We start from the raw sequence: 22,684 nt of genomic DNA, 5'->3' as shown, positions 1-22,684 counted from the left end.
AATATAGTATCTGGCATACAAAAGACATCTCATAAACATTTTTTGCAAGAATCAGATACTGAAAAACCATCAGGAAACAAGCTGGCTTCAATGTTAGTTTCAGTCTCTCTTAATGCCTCTTCCTCTGGGGCTTCAAGGCTCCTTATCAGCTTTTCTCAGTACATTTCCTATTTAACGAAGATGAGGTAGCATACATGAATCTTGATTTTCAAATTTCTGGGAGATGATCTGATTGGCCCAGTGGGAAAGGGTCAGAGAATAACAACATGATTGTCAGTCCTCATTCCAGGTGGCAAGGAATTCTCAGCAAAAAAAGTTTGGACCAACCTCTTTAAGGGCATCTATTACAGATGTGAGATTAAAAACAGCAAATAGGGCTTCCCTGGTGGTGCAGTGGTTCAGAGTCCGCCTGCCAATGCAGGGGACACGGGTTCGTGCCCCGGTCCGGGAAGATCCCACATGCCACAGAGCGGTTGGGCCCGTGAGCCATGGCTGCTGAGCCTGCATGTCCGGAGCCTGTGCTCTGCAACAGGAGAGGCCACAACAGTGAGAGGCCCGCGTACCGCAAAAAAAAAAAAAAAAAAAAACAACCAACACCACCCCCCCCCCCCCAAAAAAAACAGCAAAAAACTATAAGTATCCAACCTAGTTGGGTAAATTTTGGCACACACATCTATAAAAGAGAATACTATTTAATCATTAAAAATGTTGGTGTAACTCTAGACTGATTAATATGGGAAGAAACCCAGGGTATATTTAAGTGAAGTATGCATGGTCTAACACAGTAGTGTATAATAATCATTACTGTAAAAATGTTGCATAATATTAAATATACATATATTTAAAAATAAACACACAAGTTTAGAAGGATATACATGTATAAAACTACCAGTAGTTATTCCTGAGTGATGGAATTATGGTGACTGTCACTCACTCATGCCTTTTTAATACAGTATGAATGTTTTATAATAGGCATATATTACTTAGTTTTTTGAATTTATAATTTAATTCTTATCCAACTAATTCTTGCCTGTATTCAGAAAATCAAATAGTACTGAAAGACAATAATGAAAAACCATCTCCCTACTGTCTGGTTAAGACTCCCCATACCCAGTCTTAATCCTTAGAGGTAATTAATTTCAACTCTTGGTTGTTTCTATTAGATAGCTACGGCATTTCTCGAAATATTGTACTTATCCTTATCCATTTTAGACATCGCCTATTTACTCAAGCTATGGTAGGTTAGGATGTAGCTCTGAAACTTGCCTCAGTAATTCTTCCCTCTACTCTTCTGATATCGATAGATCTATCACTGTTTTTGGTTGATTAAATAATCTGTGCTACACTGTTGGACTGTAATTGCTATCTACTGACTAGCCAAGTACTATATTATGAATACATTTCCTTCCTCAGAGAGCTCTTCATTTTCCCTAGAGTTCCTTCTTTCCTTCAATGGCTCCCTCTACTTTAACTTCGATTTTCTTGAATTACTGCAGCATATTAGATAGTCCAGCAAGAACCCACCTCCAACCCCCACTTTCCCACAAGGCTTCCCCCTCAGAATCTCCCACATTCTCACTCTAATCTGGGCTGGCTGCCCTCTCGGTCTGCTGGCACAGTTGTCACCTTCGGTGCTTCCCTTTACTGCTTTTCTGGGTTAGAGCCATTGTTTCCTGAATTCCAATGTCTCTTTTCCTTGCTCACTTCCCAGTACGGCAGAAGTACATCCCCAGGACCTTAAGAAACTAACATAGAAGAAGGTACATGGGAGGTGACTTAGCCCTTGCATGTCTGAAAAGGTCATTACCTTGACACTTGATTTGGCAGGATAAAGAAGTCCATGTAGAAAAAAACTCAGCTTTTGAAAGCACTACTCTAATTTCCTCTAGCATCCAGTGCTGCCACTGAATTCAATGCCAATTCTGTTTCACTCAACTTCAAGGTGATCCCATTTTCATTCTCTCCCGCACCACCACCTATACAGCCCAAGATTTTAGGATCTTCTCTTTTTACTTGGTGGGGTATTTTTTTGGGGGGGTTCTTTATCATGATAATTTTTGGTCATTTTATCATTAATTTTGCTGTGTACTTTGAAAGCCCTTTCAATCTAGAAACTTTCAGCTCTGGGAAATCTTACATCAATTCATTAATAACCATCTCTGTTTTCTTTGCTCCTTCTTAAACTCTCATCAGTCAGATGTTGGAACTTTCAAACTGATCCTTCATCTTTTATGCATTCTATACTATCTATCTCTGTCTTTTTGCTTACTTTTGTAAGACTTCCTTTACTATTTCATAACTCTGCTATTAATTTTTTTTGTAAATTTTAGCATGATGGACAAAATAGGAACAATAACTTCAATAAGAAAATGGCTAGGTCAATTATGGTCCATCCATTCTACGTAGTCATTAAAGAATAAATTACATACAATGATATATTCCAAGACATATCACATTAAAAACTTGTTAAAGAAAAAAAATTGGCTGTAGACAGAAGAAAAATAGGATTCAGGTCTTTCAACAAATACTGATTAAGCATCCACCAGTTGCCAGGCTCTATTCTAAATGCTGAGGATACAGTAGTGAGCACAGAAGCCCTCCTGGAGCTTTCATTCTAGTGGGGGAAAGACAGTAAGTGAAGTTTTTTTCTCAAGATACAGGCAAGCTTTGCAGGCAGAAGAGATGGAAGTAAAAGAAAAAGAAGAGTAGAAGGTGCTGGACACAGAAGCAATAAATGAGTGAACAAAGTCCTGGAAAAACTTCATTTAGGCAAAGTCAAGAGTACAGGCAAAGGCAGAGAAGATGAGGACTCATTTCTGCCTAGATTTGCTTAAAAAAAAAGGAGGGGGGGGAAGGAAGAGAAGGTACTATAAGGACTCTGCAAGGGATGGGAAGCCAGAAGCCAGACCTTCAGTACGAAGTATGCATTTGGAAGAGACAGTTAAAGGGACTCTGACAGGGAGAAAAATGACAGGGTATTTCCCCCAGCAGCAATATCCAGTTAGGTTACGCTAGGAAAGCCTGCTCCCAAGCTCATTCAGGTTGGTGGCTGAATTCAGCTCCCTGAAGTTGTAGGCCCGAGGGACCTGTTTCCTTGCTGGCTTTCAGCCAGGGATTCATCCTTGTTCCTGGAGGCTACCTGCAATCTTCATGCTTTCTATGTGCCTTCTCCTGCAACAGAAGGGCCGCCCTCATGTCTCACATTTTTCTGACTTGGTCCTCCAGCGGAGAAAGTTCTCTACTTTTTAAGGGCTCACATGATTAGATTGGGCCCACTGGGATAATCCAGGATAATCCTCCTATTTCAAGGTCTGTAACATTAATTACAGCTGCAAAATCCTTTTTATCATGTAACCATAACATATGCATAAATTCCAGGGATTAGGGCATGGACATTTGGCAGTGGTGGGGGGCGGGCATTCTGCCTACCACAGTAACAATTTTTTGTATGAAAACAAATATGGATATATTACAGAATCACAATATTTTTAAGAAAAGAAAGGAGACTTAAAAGCATTTCAGGCTCACAAAGAGGACACTCTGGGCTATTCCCCCAGGCTTCCCCGAGGTGTGCATTAACTCATTTCCACTTGGATGTCTAACAGACATCTTAATCACGGCACGTCCCGAACCGAGCTCCTGACAGTCCTCTCCAAATGAGCTTTTCCTGTCTTCCTCATTGATGACGTTAATGGCAACTCCATTCTTCCAGTTGCTCAGGCCCAAAACCTTAGGGCCAGGCTTACTTCAACTTCTCTCATCTCACATCCTGTCAGCCAGTTTTGTCATCCAGAATTCAACCCATTTTCACCACCTTGGGTGGAGCCACTATCATATAGCACCTGGATTTCTTAAATAGCTACTGGTCTCTCTGCTCTGCCCTTGCTCACCTGCAGTCAGGTGATCCTGAGAAAACACATTTCTTCTGCACAAAATCCACCAAATGCTTCCTACCTCACTCAGGAGTAAAAGCCAAAGCCCTACTATGGCCTGTAGTGCTCTACATGATTTGGTCTGCAGTTACCTCTCTGATTTCAGCTCCTACTCCCTTCCCCTCACTCACTCCATGGCAACCACAATGGCAACTTTATTATTCCACAAATAGGCCAGGTACATTCCCACCTCAGGACCTTTGCATTTGATATTCTCACTGGAATGCTCTTCCGCCAAGTAACAATCTCATTTCTGTTAGATTCTTACTCAAAAGTCAGCTTCTGAGCAAGGCTTTCTCTGACCACCACAAAAAAATTTCACTTTCCCTCCTCTGCTGCTTATCATTAATCATTTTTTGACATTTAAAGGTTATTTTTCCCCCAACATCGTATTATGAAAAATTTAGAGAACATATAAACGTTGGAAGAATTACACAGCAAACATCCATATATCCATATGGATATATTCTACAATGAACACTTTCTATCCATTTGAACATACCCATCCATTTGATCCATATCATTTTTCAATGGCTTTCAAATTAAGTTGTGCATCATTAATAGTATTTCCTCCTAAGTACTTCAGCATGTATATCATTGACCAGAGTTCATTATTTATTTATGGCTCCTTTTTCAAAGGTAAGATTTACATTTAGTGAAATGCACACATCTTAAGCATACATAGATACATCTGACAAATACATACACCTGTGTAATACAAAATTCTACCAAGATATATACATCACCACCCTAGAAAGTTCCCTCATCCTCTTCCCAACCTCTACACCCCACCCCCAGACAATCTAGAACTGACCCTTTTCACCATAGATTACTTTTGCCTGTTCTGTAACACCTTATAAAGAGAACCACACAGCTCTTTTGTGTAAGGCTACTTCTAGCTCTCAGGCTACATCAGGCTAAATTTGGCCAAGAAAAATTGGCCAAATATGAATAATTCTTACATGTGTTTTTCCTGTTCAACCTCGTGGACCATGACTTTCTGCTTGTCCCTATGTTTCGAGAGTGCTGATTTTAAAAAGTATTCTAAAAAGTAGTCTTGCAAATAAAAATAGGACAATTTCTAGCCTGACTTCTCTTAGTCAGGGGTTAGTAAAAAACTTCTACAGAGGTTAGTAAAAACCCACCAAAGGGCCAAATCCAGAACAAAGTCTGTTTTGTAAACAAAGTTTTAATGGAACACAGCCACACCTATTCATTTGGATATTGTCCTATTGCTGGTTCCATGTTATAATGGCAGAGTTGAGTGGTTACCAAACAGGAGAATGGCCTGCAAAGCCTAAAATATTAACACCTGGCCCTTTAGAGAAAAAGTTTACTGACCCCTGTTCCACTGGATATCATATTGGCACTGAATTTTTTATTACCCATCCTATATAAAAAGTAACTTACCTTGGACATATGGCTAATTTATAAGGGTCTTTCCTTGAGAAACCAGGATTTGGCATCATCCTACTGCTACCTTAAGAAAGTCTTGAAGATTAAACAACCCAGAATTGGGGCTCAGAATGAGGAGTAAAGACCACGCTGAGCTCTGACTAGGTCTAGAATAACTAAATATTTGGCAGGGAAAGGGGATTAGTACTGGTAGAACAGACATTTGTTGGTTGCCTCTATATTCCCCACTGCTCCCCAATATCTTCCTCAAAGCAAGCAAATGCCAGAAGAAATTGTGTAGGGACTATTTAAGAGACTGTTACCATGGATAGTATGGGGAAAGGATTTGAGGTCTAGAACAGGTGCAGCCACCATGCCACCAAGAGGGAAGACCTAGATCTAGGAGTTTGGGAATAGGAGAGGACAACTTGGAGGCAGCCCAATGGTAAAGGTGACTTTACATCACTCCTCAGGGTAGAGAGTCACAGTGAATCTGCTGGTTCAAGATTTGCGTGAAGCTAGCACCACCTCTTGAGTTATCATTTATATGAGCCAATACATATGTTTATTGTGTGAACCCGGTTATGTTGGATTTGGGGTCATTTCCAACCAAAAGAATTATCTTGTTATGAAAGACCAAGTATTTACATTCTTGGACCAACACTGAGTACTAGGGCATGGTTATTGCTCCTAAACCACGAACACTAGTAACTTTTGTCCAACCTCATTCCAAGAGTTCTGAAGCAAGTAAGGAAAAGAGGCCACAGCTGAAGGAAAGATGGAGACAGACAGCCAACCAACAAACCCAGGTTGTTGGAAAATCATAACATTAAAGGGATTGCCAGGGAGTGAAAAGCCTTGCTGTGATATCCTGATTACCAGGAGAGAGCTGCATCATATATTTAAATTCACACATTTGTCTGATCATGTTTCGGACAATCACAAATCCACCCCTCCTCCACATACTCACCTCCAGTCTCCTTAGAAGTTTAAGATGGTAGGACATGTGCTCATTCTTCATTGTGTCTATAATTAATAAGTAGTATGCTTGGACCCTTCTCCACTGGTTATTTATCAATATTATAAGTCTCAACGGTTCTTTCTGGCCTACTATTTGATAACGGAGCTCAGGGCTACTGCCTCTTAGTACAAGAAACAGACAGCCAAGAGGCAAAATAAATTACTGTAGCCATATATATTTTTTCCAAAATGGAAAGATTTTTTTTTAATTTATAAGAGCAAAGAATGTTGTAAAAAGTTAAAAAATATAAAGGTTCATTATTTTAAAGTAAAAGATATTCTGTTTCCCACCTTACCAATAATCACATAATGTAATACTCCAGAGATAATCACTGTTGATATCCTTCCAGACTTTGAAAATGCCTTATTTCCTTTGTGGAAATGGGACCATGATATGTTGATTTCCTATTTTGACTTCTGGACACCTTTCCTTTTTAATAATATACATCTAGCTTATCTTTTAATTACAAACTAATCTACTATATGAATGTACCTAACTTATCTGCCAATTTACTACTGATAAACATTTAGATTTTTGCTTTTCACAATGACAGCATTCCTATAATAAACACCCTTGCATAATGAGAGAAAGATATATGCATACATACTTTTTTTTTTTTTTTTTTTTTTTTGTGGTCTGTGGGCCTCTTACTGTTGTGGCCTCTCCCGTTGCAGAGCACAGGCTCCGGACGCGCAGGCTCAGTGCGGCCATGGCTCTCGGGCCCAGCCGCTGCGCGGCATGTGGGATCTTCCCGGACCTAGGCACGAACCCGTCTCCCCTGCACCGGCAGGCAGACTCTCAACCACTGCGCCACCAGGGAAGCCCTGCATATGTACTTTTGTAAAACAATTTTTTAGACAAGGAATTGCTGGGTCAAAGGAAATGTGTATTTACAAATCTGACAAACAGGAAGACACGAAACAGTGAATACCATGACTCCACTTAGAGTAAAAAAATCACCTAAGTCGGGTACACACACGAAGAAGTACAGAACATTAGTTTTCAACCAGCAACAACTCTGCCCTCCAGGGGACATCTGAAAATGTCTAGAGTCAATTTTCGTTGTCACAACTGGGAAGGTGCCAGTGTCTAGTGGGAAGGCAGGATGATGGAAAACAACAGTCCTCCCACAATTAAGAATTATCCAGCCCAAGATGTCAATAGGGCTCTCAGTGAAAAACCCTTAGCTAGGATTATATCTCACAGTCTTCAAAGCAGTTTTCTTTGAAGAGTGGAAGACAATTATCATTTACACTTTTGTTTGTGGGGTTTTTTCTTTTTGCAATGAACATGCACTAGTTTAAAAAACACTTCCATAAACAAAAGTTCTCCCTTGTGTTGAGATAAAATCAATCTCTGTGGCTTCTCATACTGGTTCTACACCTTAAAGACAAATTCTGAAAGCAGCTAACAAGACTCATTGAATCTTCTCTTCAGCAGACTGATCTTAGATGGTTCTTCTGAATGCTCTTCCTAGGAAATAGCTTCAAGTCACTTCACCAATCTGATTGCTATACCTATTAAGAACAAGGTGCTAAGTGCTGATCCCCAAACTCTAGTTTTGTACTCTGATCAGTGAAGAGTGAAATGATCATCTTCCTCATCCTGCATACAATGGCTCATATTCAGCTTATTAAAACACTCAGTTTTTCCACACATGCTGCAGCTAATTTACATTTCCCCCATCCAGTACTTTTATATTGACTTTTAAGTCTAAATGCAAGAAACTAAGACACTTGATTAACTCTCCTTACTACCCTAAGGAAGGTACCTACCACTCTAGTGTCTAGAATATAATCAAGTTACAATTTTGAGTTACATTTTAGTCAGGAACAGACATTCTCACCTGACTTGGATGCTGGGGTTACTTAAATCCCATCACTGATGCACTTAAAAATCACCAACAAGGTATGCTATTTTAGATTCTTATTAATGTCACTCAATTCAACAAACATCTAAGTGAGTGCCTAGGACACTGTACTGATCAATGAGATCAATAAAACAAAGAAGTGAACTGGCCAGAAGACTTTATGACCTACAGCCATTTCCTCAATGAAGGAAGCCCTTGTCCGGACTACCTATTAAACACTGGCTGATTTCAACCTGTAGAACTATATATAATGCTGTGTTTTATAAAGAAAGCTTGGGTGTTACTTATTCCTGTACTCTCTCAATTCTTTGCACATTTTGGGGCCTAAACTAAGTGCTCAGTAAATGTTTAATAAGTGCACCGTACTGTCACCACTACATACAACATACCTGCAGGTAAACACCTGTAATAGGGCTTTTACTCCTCAGATCGTTGAAAATAACAGAAAGCAATAACGCTTAAACGTACCCAAAACAAAACTGGATTCACGAAGGCATAAAGCACACACGGGCGGGTTAGGTAACTCTTTACCCTTGAATAATACATTAGAGAAACAGAAAGAAAGATTCAAGGATGCACTCTGAAGAAGAAACGGTGAAGACGAAATTAAATTCCAAAACAATGAAAATTATAATTCCCCCACTAACACAAGCATACTCCCACGTCATTTTCACCTTGGGGGTGGGGGGAAGCTCCCGCATAAAAGGAGGCAGGGGGCTCCCACATGCAGACCCCTGCTCAAAAACCCTGCAGGGCTCCGCAGCCCAGCCGCAGCCCCGCCACGCCCCCGCACGGGCCCACTCACTCCGCTGCCCGCCCCGCGGGGAAGCTCCCGCAGGCCTCCGCTCCGACGCCGCTGGCCACAGCGCTTTGGAGACAGGCAAGGGAAGGGAGGCAGATGGGCGGGGAACGAGCCCAGCCCGACCACGCAAGCCCAAGCCTACGAAACAGTGGACGACCAGCAACCCCAGGCTCCCAACCGCGCGCCCAAGGGTCCCGGGACGGGGCCCCGGCGGGTCCAGTCAGCCGCCCCCCGCCCCTTCCTCAAGCCGTTAGAGCCGCAGCCCCACCCCTAGCCGCCGGCCGCGCCCCGTCCCGCTCGCCTCAAGCCGCTACCCCGGCCGACCGCGGCCCGAGGTATCTGCTCGCTGGAGGTGGGCCCGGGGATGCCTGCCACGCCCGGGAGGTCGAGGAGCCGGGGTCCCTACCTGTACTTTCCTCCGCCCTGCCGTGTTCTGCCGGTGATGGGCCGCCATCTTGCATGTTGACAGTCCTACGTCATTTCCGGAAGTGGCTTGGACCGGGCGGATGTCCCGCCTCTTCCCCTTTGGCCGAGGCATTGTGGAGCTTTTCTCAGGGACTCTTTGTCGCTGCGGCCGGTGACCCTGTAGTGCGACAAAAGCACTTAAAAATCGTTGCGTGCATATAGTGCTGACGGAGAGAGAGCCACTTTGTGACCCAAGGGAGCAATCTGTATCCAGCTCTGTGTGGGCCTGGACCCTGGCTTGCGCTGTTCTCCTCAGAGGCCCAAGTAGGCATAAGAAAAGCGCTGAAAGAATTAATGTTGGAGATGGGCGCCATGGACTCCACCTCCACTCCCTCAAACATTCGTGGGCAGCCAAGGGAACCGGCATATTTGCCATGAAGTACCTAAAAAAGGCGGAGGATTATAAACTGGCCTGGAAGGAGGAGAAATAGAAAGGTTTGCAAAGGAGGTGGCCCCATCTTATGGAGGCGCACAGTGTTCGTTTAAATAAGAGGTAGGGAATTCCCTGGCGGTCCTGATTAGGACTCAGCGGCCAAAAAAAAATTGATGTTATAAGAAGGCAAAAAATACTAGTTAAAATTGTTTACAGCCGGACTTACCTCGTGATCCAGTGGTTAAGACTTTGAGCTTCCACTGCAGGGGGCATGGTTTTGATTCCCTGTCGGGGGCGGGAAATAAGATCCCGCATGACCCACGGCCAAAAAAAAAAAAAAAAATGTTGACAGAGACGACTAAATTCCAAATCCTGAAGGAATTGGGGCTCACTCTAGTATCTGGTTTAAATCATCTCTTATACTGGGACAGTTAGACCTTTCTGGATGAAGGTCTGACCTGAGGAAATTTTCCTGACACTAATTATAAGTCTTGATGGTCCCAGGCTAATTATTTGGCCAGTTGGTCGAGGACATGGAAAGAGCACGATTGGAGAACTGGTGACAAGGAAGCCTTGGGAAGGGATATGGTGATGGACTTTGCAGAATGAATCTTAAGAATCATATGGATGAAATGAACAGCTTTGTGGATTAAACTCAGCCTCCTTTTCCAGGCTCAGTGATTGCTCAGTGGACTCATGAATGAAATGGTGATGATAACAAGTTTGGAGCTGTGCATGGGATCACCAAGCCACTGCTGAGCGTTCAGGTTGCTAGCAGCAGTGAGCAGTCCTGAGTTGGTGATATGCCTCATGCTCCAGGAGGACCAGCCAACCACTTGGAGGCAAGCGGATTCCATTGGCCCTCCCAGTCATCGAGGAAGTGGTAGTTATTTGTCCTCTCTGAAATACACTAAGTTTAAATTTGCTTTCCTTGATTGCTGTGCTCTGTCAGCACCACCATCTGGGAACTTCCTGAATGCTTTATGCACTGTCATTGTGTCTGACACCATATTGCTTCTGATCAAGAAATTCACTCTGTAATGAAAGAAGCAATGCAGTGGGCTGTTGCCCATAGAATTCATTGGTCTAATTGTATAGTCTATCACCAAGAAGCACCTGGTCTTATTGAAGTCTTAGTTATGGTGCTTTCTGGAAAATAACCCTTTTTGATGCTGTTTTATAGGATGCAGTATATGCTTTGAACTAGTGTGCAATATTTGGCACTCTTTCTTCCTGTTCCTGTTATCTACTGCTGTATAACCACCCCAAAACTTAGTCGTTTAAAGCAACTTCAACATTTACTTTGCCTACAAATCTGTAATTTATGCAGGGCTCAGTGGGGACAGCTTATCTCTCTTCCACTTTCCACTTGATGCCAGTTGGGGCAGCTAAAAAGTTGGCAGCTGGAATCATCTAAAGGCCCACTCCTTTACATGTCTGGTGACTGATGCTGAATCTGTGGGCAGAACACCTACTCATGGCCTTTCCACAGTGCTGTTTGGCTCCTCACAACATAGTAGCTGGGTTCCAAGGGCAAGCATGCCAGGAGAGAGAAATCCAGGTGGGAACTGTAATGCCTTTTCTAAACTAACAGTAGAAGTCCTGCAGTGTCACTTCAACCACATTCAATTAATAGAACTTAATCACTAAGACTGCTTATATCTAAGGAGACTCCTTTTTTTAAAATGGGAGAAATGTCAAAGAATTTGTGGATATGTTTTAAAACCACTACATTTCCAAAGGTAAAATTAGTGGATTTAGGAACAAAGGGATATTATACCTAATGTCCTCCAATTACAATTTTTTAAACTGCCATTCTCTGAAATTCTGGACTCTGCTGGTTTAGAGGTTTGTTACCAAAGAAAGGAATTCCTCCAACAAGGCTGAATGACGGTTCTATTGATTTGGAGCTGGGACTGCCACCTCACCATTTTGCATGTTTTGTGTCACTGAATAGGAAAGAGAAGAAGAGCAAGGTTATGGTTTTGGTGGAAGTAATTAACCCTGATCATGAAGCAGAAATAGGTTTGCTGATATAGCTTTAAACAGATAGGTACATCAAACACTCAGATCCCTTAGAAATGAAGGTATTTGTTGAAGGTAAAGGGACAACAGAATAGCTGGTGGAAAAAGGAAGTCATAAAGGGAAGTGAAATTCTCATGATCAGGGGAAGAAATGAGAACAGTCATGTTTCCTTTCCTTTCTTGATGTATCATGTATACTTTTAAGTGTTTTAACTTTTATTTTCTTTCTTTACCCTTTACTTCACTATTATATGTGGGGTGTCCTATTGTTGGTAAATTCATTATTTAGTAAGTTGCAGAGGAAAAGATAGCAACTAGAGGTTGTAGACTTAGAAATGGAGGATGGATGTGGTAATTGATGAAGCATTGGGTTGACTCTTTTGGAGGGTGACAGAGTGAGTGCATCTTTGACTGTGTAAAGGATAGTTGCAGTATTTTAAGTGACAACTTTTTTTTGAAGTATAAGCATTGAAAGCAGTGGTTATATTGGTGTTGGGCAGCCAAAGGGATGACTTTACATTTGATATTTTTGTGGCTTTATTTTCTGCTGTCCATCATTTGAGTTCTCTTTCTGTGTTTGGGGAATTCCCCACTATGTGTCTTGGTGGTGAGCACTGCTTACAGAAAGTGATAAAGACAGTTACTCAGTTTCTCTAGCCTTCTTATAGCAAGAGTCTATGCATGTGACCTCAGCTTAATTAATCAGATGACATCTTGACTGCAACTTGGTGAGAAACTCTGAGGCAGCACTGTTCAGCTAAACTGCTCCCAAATTCCTGCCACTGCAGAAACTGTGTGAGATAATAAATGTTTGTTGTTGTGGGATAATTTGTTATGCAGCAATAGATAACTAATGCACCCTCCCTTCTCCATGAGGAGGGGAAATGTCACAGCACTTTCACAACTTTACAAAGATAGTCTCATCATCAGCTTCTACAATCTCCATTTAATTCTTTGTCTTTTCTTGTGTAACTGTCAGGAGGCTTTCCTGGCAGAATTCCTTCATCAGTCTCTTAGAATTTCCTCCATAGGAAGATTGGTACCTTTATTCAAAATGTAAGAAGCCTTGACACCTACTATATTTTTCTCAGTTTTTGAGACCTCTGTTTAAAGTCCTAGGCAACATGAAAACTTTAACATCCTGAAAAAAAAATCCACATACGTATTAAATAAAAATACAATCGATTTAAAAAGTAAATAAGAGTTCTAGAAGGCTTCTACTTACAAATAAACCAGAGTGGTTCTTGTTAAATCTTACTCTGGAGGGACCCTTCCCTCTGTCAGTTACCTGTCAATTAACTTCTTACATCTTCAGTTTTTTAAATCTGTAAAATGGAATCATAGGGCTTCCCTGGTGGCGCAGTGGTTGAAAGTCCGCCTGCCGATGCAGGGGACGCGGGTTCGTGCCCCGGTCTGGGAAGATCCCACATGCCGCAGAGCAGCTGGGCCCGTGAGCCATGGCCGCTCGGCCTGCGCGTCCGGAACCTGTGCTCCGCAACGGGAGAGGCCACAACAGTGAGAGGCCCGCGTACCGCAAAAAAAAAAAAAAAAAAAAAAAAAAAAAAATGGAATCATAACAGTACCTATTTCATATGGTTCTTATGAAATAACCTTACCACAGTACCTGGTAGGTAGGAAATATTCAATATACTTTAGGTGTTATTTTTAACATCACCTTGCTCAGGAAACATTGCCAAAATGTTATAATAACATTACCAAAATGTTGTAATTTCCCAGGATAGATTTTCTCCTGTTTTATATAATGTAGACTCTATCACTTTGTAAATTTTTCACACCAGCTTGAAATTTATCTTTTGTTCTTGCCTGCTTTCTTGTTTTCAACAGCCTGGAAAAAGATTCATGAAATGATAAGGCCTTTTACCAGATTTGTCCACATGTTTAAATACATGTTTTCTGGCTCCATGACCAAGCCATTTACTGAAGGAAGTGAAGGTGACCAGGTATGTCTTTGAACCAAACCCCAGACTTACCATCATCGGGGGGGAGACATGAATGTTTTCTGTTTTAATTCTTTAAGAGGAATTAATATGTTTTGAACATTTGTTTAAAAGCACACAATCATGCAACGCCTTGGTTTGCAGCTACTACGGTCTGCTAGTGCTTAATGCATTAACTTGGATATTTTAAAGATGAATTTTAAAAAGAATAAAATTTTAAGCCTCATGCAAGTAATGTGGAAGTGCTAAATAAACTTTGTAAAGCAAACCTGTCATGATATCAACCAACTTCATGAAGAAATTGAGAAGCTGCATTATTTCCTTATAATTCTTTAATGATTCTCTAAAACAATGCTTCCTTAAAGAAATAGGGTGTTATGATATATAATAGACTGTAAGATCATAATTAAATAAGCATGCATAAGTGAAGCAATATTATATAAGTAAACATAGAGACTCCGAATGCTTAAGATGTTTATGTCAAAAGTTGTATGCTAGTTTATGTCTTGTCAGCAAATCCTCAGGTTTAAATACAGTCTTAGAAGGCTTTACTGAGTGACTCCTTATTCAACGTTAACTTATTTCTGAATACACTGGGAAAAAAGTATCCTTTAGTTCTTTTTACTTCTTTTTTTTTTTACATCTTTATTGGAGTATAATTGCTTTACAATGGTGTGTTAGTTTCTGCTTTATAACAAAGTGAATCAGTTATACATATACATATGTTCCCATATCTCTTCCCTCTTGCGTCTCCCTCCCTCCCACCCTCCCTATCCCACCCCTCCAGGCAGTCACAAAGCACTGAGCTGCTCTCCCTGTGCTATGCGGCTGCTTCCCACTAGCTATCTACCTTACGTTTGGTAGTGTATATATGTCCATGCCTCTCTCTAGCTTTGTTACAGCTTACCCTTCCCCCTTCCCATATCCTCAAGTCCATTCTCTACTAGGTCTGTGTCTTTATTCCTGTCTTACCCCTAGGTTCTTACACACCAATATTAGGAAGAGAAGCCAGTTTCTTCCGTTCCAAAAATGTTTTGACCTTGTCTAGCTTTCCCACTGGAGGGCAGTAGAGAACCATCCAAGCCATCCCTGATTTTGAACCTCACTGGCTCTAATGTGTGACAAGTCAGACCTTAAAATCCTTGGTACTTATTTCCTACTGATAAAATGTCATAATCAAAGTACATTTTTAGAAAGCCTATTCACTCCCATAAAAAACCATAATTGATTGCGGGAATAAAAGAAAATAAAGCAAAATGAATGCACTTATAAGTATTTACTAAGTGGACAAAAAAAATTAAACCTACATCACAAATGTACTTTAAAAATTTATTTATTTATTTATTTATTATTCTTGGCTGCGTCTGGTCTTCGTTGTGTCATGCGGGATCTTTTGTTGCGCTGCGGGGGCTCTTCGTTGCAGTGTGCGGGCTTAGTTCTCCTGCGGCATGTGGAATCTTAGTTCCGAGACCAGGGATCGAACTGGCGTCCCCTGCATGGGAAGGCAGATTCTTTGCCACTGGACCACCAGGGAAGTCCCACAAATGTACTTTTTTGTGGTGGAATTTTTGTACAGGAGCTGAACTGCCTGAGGCTTCCTAAAATACTAGTCCAAAAAAGTACAGTGGATGTGAATTTTACTCTAAAACTTTGACATATAAGTATATCATATTAGCTTATTGAAATTATTTATAATTCTGAGTTCCCAGACAGCCAAAATGATGGAAAAGTCATCCTCAGTTATTATTAAGGCTCCTCTGACTACCTTGATCCACCGTTAGGTCACTGACGAATGACCAGGAGTCATATGGGGAAGCACCAACAATCCTCAGGCCACAGTGGTTAGGGCTGAGGTACCCAGTGTCCTTTGAAAGTGGCCAGGCCTCTGTTCTTTTCCTCCACTGGGACTGGGGGTTTTTGTTATAGCTGGAAATCCTAGTGCCTAGGGCCCCACCCTTCTAAGATATGCAGCCATCATTGACCAGGGTCTGTCACCAACCGGGATGCTTTCAACAGTGGTCACAGGTCTTTACTCTTTGTAGAACCTCTCTTCCTGCTTTCACTCACCTCTCTGCCCTACAAAGAGTATGGATTTTTTCCCCCTGCACACCCTTTCCCACCTAGATTTGCAGCCTAAGCTCTTCATTGAGCTTGGGCTTTCTTTAAAGGCAAGACAAGAGGGAGTCTTTAAGCTTCAGGACCGCTATTACAAACCACTCCTGAGATCAGCAAGTACTGTGGACTGGCAACCATCAGCAGAAGGTGGGGGAAGGAGGGAAAACTGCTGCAAAAACAAAGTACCCTCGAATATCTCAACAAATTATCTTGCACAGAAGCTAGAACCCAAGACAATTATTTTCCTGGTAAACTCCCTATAGAAACCACAGGTATTCTTTATGCCTCCAAACACCTTTAAACTGCATTCAAAATTAGGGTTGTGAGTCTGGAAATCTTTCTTTGCTAATTTGTTGTACATGAATGCCTGCAGAAGCTTTTGAATGCTAAATGCTGTGGGAGGGCTAGTTTCCATGGTAACTCTTCAGTGAGTCTTTTTCTTGCACTTCAATTAGATCCCATTGCTGAGCGGTTGTGAATGAGAAGGTAACAGCTCAGTCACTTCTGGAAGGCTGGAGAATTGCAGCCTTTCTAGATGCAGCTATATTATCAGTCCACTGAGTTGTACTACGCTTGTTTTGCCCCGTCTCTTCATGGTACCCCAGCACCACAATGGGAAAATATATTTGCAACACACATGACAAAGGGCCAATTTCCTTAATATACCAAGAGAGCATATAAGTTAATATGAAAAGTACCAAAACACAACGGAAAAAAAATGAACACAGGACATAAATAGGCAGCTTACAGAAAAAGAAAATTAATGGCTTACATTGTATGAAAATGTGTTTAATCTCATTCATAATGAAGGAAATACATATTTAAATAAGATTCCATTTTTCACCTACCAGATTGGAAAAGATCTAAAAATTTGATAATATACTGTGTTCAGAGAATGTGGAAAACCCATCATTTTAGAGACTTCGTGGGAGGATAAATTGGTATAATCTCCTTGGAGGGTGATTTAGCAGTTGCTCTTCTAGAAATTCATCCTACAAGTGCAATTACATTTAACTGAAAAATACAGTAAAAGAATTTTTTTTGATGCGTTTTTTTAATGTGGTTTTTCTTTTTTTTTTTAACATCTTTATTGGGGTATAATCGCTTTACAATGGTGTGTTGGTTTCTGCTTTATAACAAAGTGAATCAGTTATACATATACATATGTTCCCATATGTCTTCCCTCTTGCGTCTCCCTCCCTCCCACCCTCCCTATCCCACCCCTCCAGGCAGTCACAAAGCACTGAGCTGCTCTCCCTGTGCTATGCGGCTGCTTCCCACTAGCTATCTACCTTACGTTTGGTAATGTAAATATGTCCATGCCTCTCTCTCTAGCTTTGTCACAGCTCACCCTTCCCCCTCCCCATATCCTCAAGTCCGTTCTCCAGTAGGTCTGTGCCTTTATTCCTGTCTTACCCCTAGGTTGTTCATGACATTTTTTTTTCTTAAATTCCATATATATGTGTTAGCATACGGTATTTGTCTTTCTCTTTCTGACTTACTTCACTCTGTGTGACAGACTCTAGGTCCATCCACCTCATTACAAATAGCTCAATTTCGTTTCTTTTTATGGCTGAGTAATATTCCATTGTATATATGTGCCACATCTTCTTTATCCATTCATCCGATGATGGGCACTTAGGTTGTTTCCATCTCTGGGCTATTGTAAATAGAGCTGCAATGAACATTTTGGTACATGACTCCTTTTGAATTATGGTTTTCTCAGGGTATATGCCCAGTAGTGGGATTGCTGGGTCATATGGTAGTTCTATTTGTAGTTTTTTAAGGAACCTCCATACTGTTCTCCATAGTGGCTGAACCAATTCACATTCCCACCAGCAGTGCAAGAGTGTTCCCTTTTCTCCACACCCTCTCCAGCATTTATTGTTTCTAGATTTTTTGATGATGGCCATTCTGACTGGTGTGAGATGATATCTCATTGTAGTTTTTTTTTTTTTTTTTTTGTGGTACGCGGGCCTCTCACTGTTGTGGCCTCTCCCATTGCGGAGCACAGGCTCCAGAGACGCAGGCTCAGCGGCCATGGCTCACGGGCCCAGCCGGCCCGCGGCATGTGGGATCTTCCCAGACCGGGGCACGAACCTATGTCCCCTGCATCGGCAGGCGGACTCTCAACCACTTGCGCCACCAGGGAAGCCCTCATTGTAGTTTTGATTTGCATTTCTCTAATGATTAATGATGTTGAGCATTCTTTCATGTGTTTGTTGGCAGTCTGTATATCTTCTTTGGAGAAATGTCTATTTAGGTCTTCTGCCCATTTTTGGATTGGGTTGTTTGCTTTTTTGTTATTGAGCTGCATGAGCTGCTTGTAAATTTTGGAGATTAATCCTTTGTCAGTTGCTTCATTTGCAAATATTTTCTCCCATTCTGAGGTTGTCTTTTGGTCTTGTTTATGGTCTCCTTTGCTGTGCAAAAGCTTTTAAGTTTCATTAGGTCCCATTTGTTTATTTTTGTTTTTATTTCCATTTCTCTAGGAGGTGGGTCAGAAAGGATCTTGCTGTGATTTATGTCATAGAGTGTTCTGCCTATGTTTTCCTCTAAGAGTTTGATAGTTTCTGGCCTTACGTTTAGGTCTTTAATCCATTTTGAGCTTATTTTAGTGTATGGTATTAGGGAGTGATCTAATCTCGTACTTTTACATGTACCTGTCCAGTTTTCCCAGCACCACTTATTAAAGAGGCTGTCCTTTCTCCACTGTACATTCCTGCCTCCTTTATCAAAGATAAGGTGTCCATATGTGCGTGGGTTTATCTCTGGGCTTTCTATCCTGTTCCATTGATCTATCTTTCTGTTTTTGTGCCAGTACCATACTGTCTTGATTACTGTAGCTTTGTAGTATAGTCTGAAGTCAGGGAGCCTGATTCCTCCAGCTTCGTTTTTCGTTCTCAAGATTGCTTTGGCTATTCGGGGTCTTTTGTGTTTCCATACAAATTGTGAAATTTTTTGTTCTAGTTCTGTGGAAAATGCCAGTGGTAGTTTGACAGTGATTGCATTGAATCTATAGATTGCTTTGGGTAGTAGAGTCATTTTCACAATGTTGATTCTTCCAATCCACGAACATGGTATATCTCTCCATCTATTTGTATCATCTTTAATTTCTTTTATCAGTGTCTTATAATTTTCTGCATACAGGTCTTTTGTCTCCTTAGGTAGGTTTATTCCTAGATATTTTATTCTTTTTCTTGCAATGGTAAATGGGAGTGTTTTCTTGATTTCACTTTCAGATTTTTCATCATTAGTATATAGGAATGCCAGAGATTTCTGTGCATTAATTTTGTATCCTGCTACTTTACCAAATTCATTGATTAGCTCTAGTAGTTTTCTGATAGCATCTTTAGGATTCTCTATGTATAGTATCATGTCATCTGCAAACAGTGACAGCTTTACTTCTTCTTTTCCAATTTGGATTCCGTTTATTTCCTTTTCTTCTCTGATTGCTGTGGCTGAAACTTCCAAAACTATGTTGAATAAGAGTGGTGAGAGTGGGCAACCTTGTCTTGTTCCTGATCTTAGTGGAAATGCTTTCAGTTTTTCACCACTGAGGATGATGTTTGCTGTGGACTTGTCATATATGGCCTTTATTATGTTGAGGAAAGTTCCCTCTATGCCTACTTTCTGCAGGGTTTTTATCATAAATGGGTGTTGAATTTTGTCAAAAGCTTTCTCTGCATCTATTGAGATGATCATATGGTTTTAATCCTTCAACTTGTTAATATGGTTTATCACATTGATTGATTTGCATATATTGAAGAATCCTTGCATTCCTGGAATAAACCCCACTTGATCTTGGTGTATGATCCTTTTAATGTGCTGTTGGATTCTGTTTGCTAGTATTTTGTTGAGGATTTTTGCATCTATGTTCATCAGTGATATTGGCCTGTAGTTTTCTTTCTTTGTGACATCCTTGTCTGGTTTTGGTATCAAGGTGGTGGTGGCCTCGTAGAATGAATTTGGGAGTGTTCCTCCCTCTGCTATATTTTGGAAGAGTTTGAGAAGGATAGGTGTTAGCTCTTCTCTAAATGTTTGATAGAATTTGCCTGTGAAGCCGTCTGGTCCTGGGCTTTTGTTTGTTGGAAGATTTTTAATCACAGTTTCAATTTCAGTGCTTGTGATTGGTCTGTTCATATTTTCTATTTCTTCCTGATTCAGTCTTGGCAGGTTGTGCATTTCTAAGAATTTGTCCATTTCTTCCAGGTTGTCCATTTTATTGGCATAGAGTTGCTTGTAGTAATCTCTCATGATCTTTTGTATTTCTGCAGTGTCAGTTGTTACTTCTCCTTTTTCATTTCTAATTCTATTGATTTGAGTCTTCTCCGTTTTTTTCTTGATGAGTCTGGCTAATGGTTTATCTATTTTGTTTATCTTCTCAAAGAACCAGCTTTTAGTTTTATTGATCTTTGCTATTGTTTCCTTCATTTCTTTTTCATTTTTTTCTGATCTGATTTTTATGATTTCTTTCCTTCTGCTAACTTTGGGGGTTTTTTGTTCTTCTTTCTCTAATTGCTTTAGGTGCAAGGTTAGGTGGTTTATTTGAGATGTTTCCTGTTTCTTAAGGTAGGAAGGTATTGCTATAAACTTCCCTCTTAGAACTGCTTTTGCTGCATCCCATAGGTTTTGGGTCGTGGTGTCTCCATTGTCATTTGTTTCTAGGTATTTTTTGATTTCCTCTTTGATTTCTTCAGTGATCACTTCGTTATTAAGTAGTGTATTGTTTAGCCTCCATGTGTTTGCATGTTTTACAGATCTTTTCCTGGAATTGATATCTAGTCTCATAGCATTGTGGTCGGAAAAGATACTTGATACAATTTAAATTTTCTTAAATTTACCAAGGCTTGATTTGTGACCCAAGATATGATCTATCCTGGAGAATGTCCCATGAGCACTTGAGAAAAATATGTATTCTGTTGTTTTTGGATGGAATGTCCTATAAATATCAATTTAGTCCATCTTGTTTAATGTATCATTTAAAGGTTGTTTTTCCTTATTTATTTTCATTTTGGATGATCTCTCCATTGGTGAAAGTGGGGTGTTAAAGTCCCCTACTATGAATGTGTTACTGTCGATTTCCCCTTTTATGGCTGTTAGTATTTGCCTTATGTATTGAGGTGCTCCTGTGTTGGGTGCATAAATATTTACAATTGTTATATCTTCTTCTTGGATCGATCCCTTGATCATTATGTAGTGTCCTTCTTTGTCTCGTCTAATAGTCTTTATTTTAAAGTCTATTTTGTCTGATATAGCTTTCTTTTGGTTTCCATTTGCATGGAATATCTTTTTCCATCCCCTTACTTTCAGTCTGTATGTGTCTCTAGGTCTGAAGTGGGTCTCTTGTAGACAGCATATATATGGGTCTTGTTTTTGTATCCAGTCAGCCAATCTGTGTCTTTCGGTGGGAGCATTTAGTCCATTTACATTTAAGGTAATTATCGATATGTATGTTCCTATTCCCATTTTCTTAATTGTTTTGGGTTCGTTATTATAGGTCTTTTCCTTCTCTTGTGTTTCTTGCCTAGAGCAGTTCCTTTAGCATTTGTTGTAAAGCTGGTTTGGTGGTGCTGAACTCTCTCAGCTTTTGCTTGTCTGTAAATGTTTTAATTTCTCCATCAAATCTGAATGAGATCCTTGCTGGGTAGAGTAATCTTGCCTGCAGGTTTTTCTCCCTCATCACTTTCAGTATGTCCTGTCACTCCCTTCTGGCTTGCAGAGTTTCTGCTGAAAGATCAGCTGTTAACCTTATGGGGATTCCCTTGTGTGTTATTTGTTGTTTTTCCCTTGCTGCTTTTAATATGCTTTCTTTGTATTTAATTTTTAACAGTTTGATTAATATGTGTCTTGGTGTATTTCTCCTTGGATTTATCCTGTATGGGACTCTCTGTGCTTCCTGGACTTGATTAACTATTTCCTTTCCCATATTATGGAAGTTTTCAACTATAATCTCTTCAAATATTTTCTCAGTTCCGTTCTTTTTCTCTTCTTCTTCTGGAACCCCTATAATTCGAATGTTGGTGCATTTAATGTTGTTCCAGAGGTCTCTGAGACTGTCCTCAGTTCTTTTCATTCTTTTTTCTTTATTCTGCTCTGCAGTAGTTATTTCCACTATTTTATCTTCCAGGTCACTTATCCGTTCTTCTGCCTTAGTTATTCTGCTATTGATCCCATCTAGAGTATTTTTCATTTCATTTATTGTGTTGTTCATCATTGTTTGTTTCATCTTTAGTTCTTCTACGTCCTTGTTAAATGTTTCTTGTATTTTGTCTATTCTATTTCCAAGATTTTGGATCATCTTTACTATCATTATTCTGATTTCTTTTTCAGATAGACTGCCTATTTCCTCTTCATTTGTTAGGTCTGGTGGGTTTTTATCTTGCTCCTTCATCTGCGGTGTGTTTTTCGGTCTTCTCATTTTGCTTATCTTACTGTGTTTGGGGTCTCCTTTTTGCAGGCTGCAGGTTCGTAGTTCCCGTTGTTTTTGGTGTCTGTCCCCAGTGGCTAAGGTTGGTTCAGTGGGTTGTGTAGGCTTCCTGGTGGAGGGGACTAGTGCCTGTGTTCTGGTGGATGAGGCTGGATCTTGTCTCTCTGGTGGGCAGGTCCACGTCTGGTGGTGTGTTTTGGGGTGTCTGTGGACTTATTATGACTTTAGGCAGCGTCTCTGCTAATGGGTGGGGTTGTGTTCCTGTTTTGCTAGTTGTTTGGCATAGGGTGTCCAGCAC

General features: G+C 40.6%; 1 protein-coding gene across 2 annotated transcripts in view; it reads right to left on the bottom strand.

Annotated features, from left to right (window-relative positions):
* WDR48 (WD repeat domain 48) overlaps nucleotides 1–9,486 on the bottom strand; it is a 43,711-nt gene extending 34,225 nt beyond the window's left edge. The window contains exon 1 of one of the 2 annotated variants that reach the window (XM_060162194.1): nucleotides 9,427–9,486. In XM_060162194.1, coding sequence (XP_060018177.1) covers nucleotides 9,427–9,474 — 48 coding nt within the window. In that variant the 5' untranslated portion in view covers nucleotides 9,475–9,486. Of the gene's footprint in view, nucleotides 1–6,297; nucleotides 6,421–9,426 lie in introns of those variants that run through there. The other variant, XM_060162193.1, reaches the window with a different exon arrangement.
* Between the last annotated feature and the right edge of the window lie 13,198 nt (nucleotides 9,487–22,684).

The sequence above is a fragment of the Lagenorhynchus albirostris genome, chromosome 10 (genome assembly GCF_949774975.1).
Source record: "Lagenorhynchus albirostris chromosome 10, mLagAlb1.1, whole genome shotgun sequence".
Classification (NCBI taxonomy): Eukaryota; Metazoa; Chordata; class Mammalia; order Artiodactyla; family Delphinidae; genus Lagenorhynchus; species Lagenorhynchus albirostris.
This window is presented reverse-complemented; position numbering and strand designations above follow the sequence as displayed.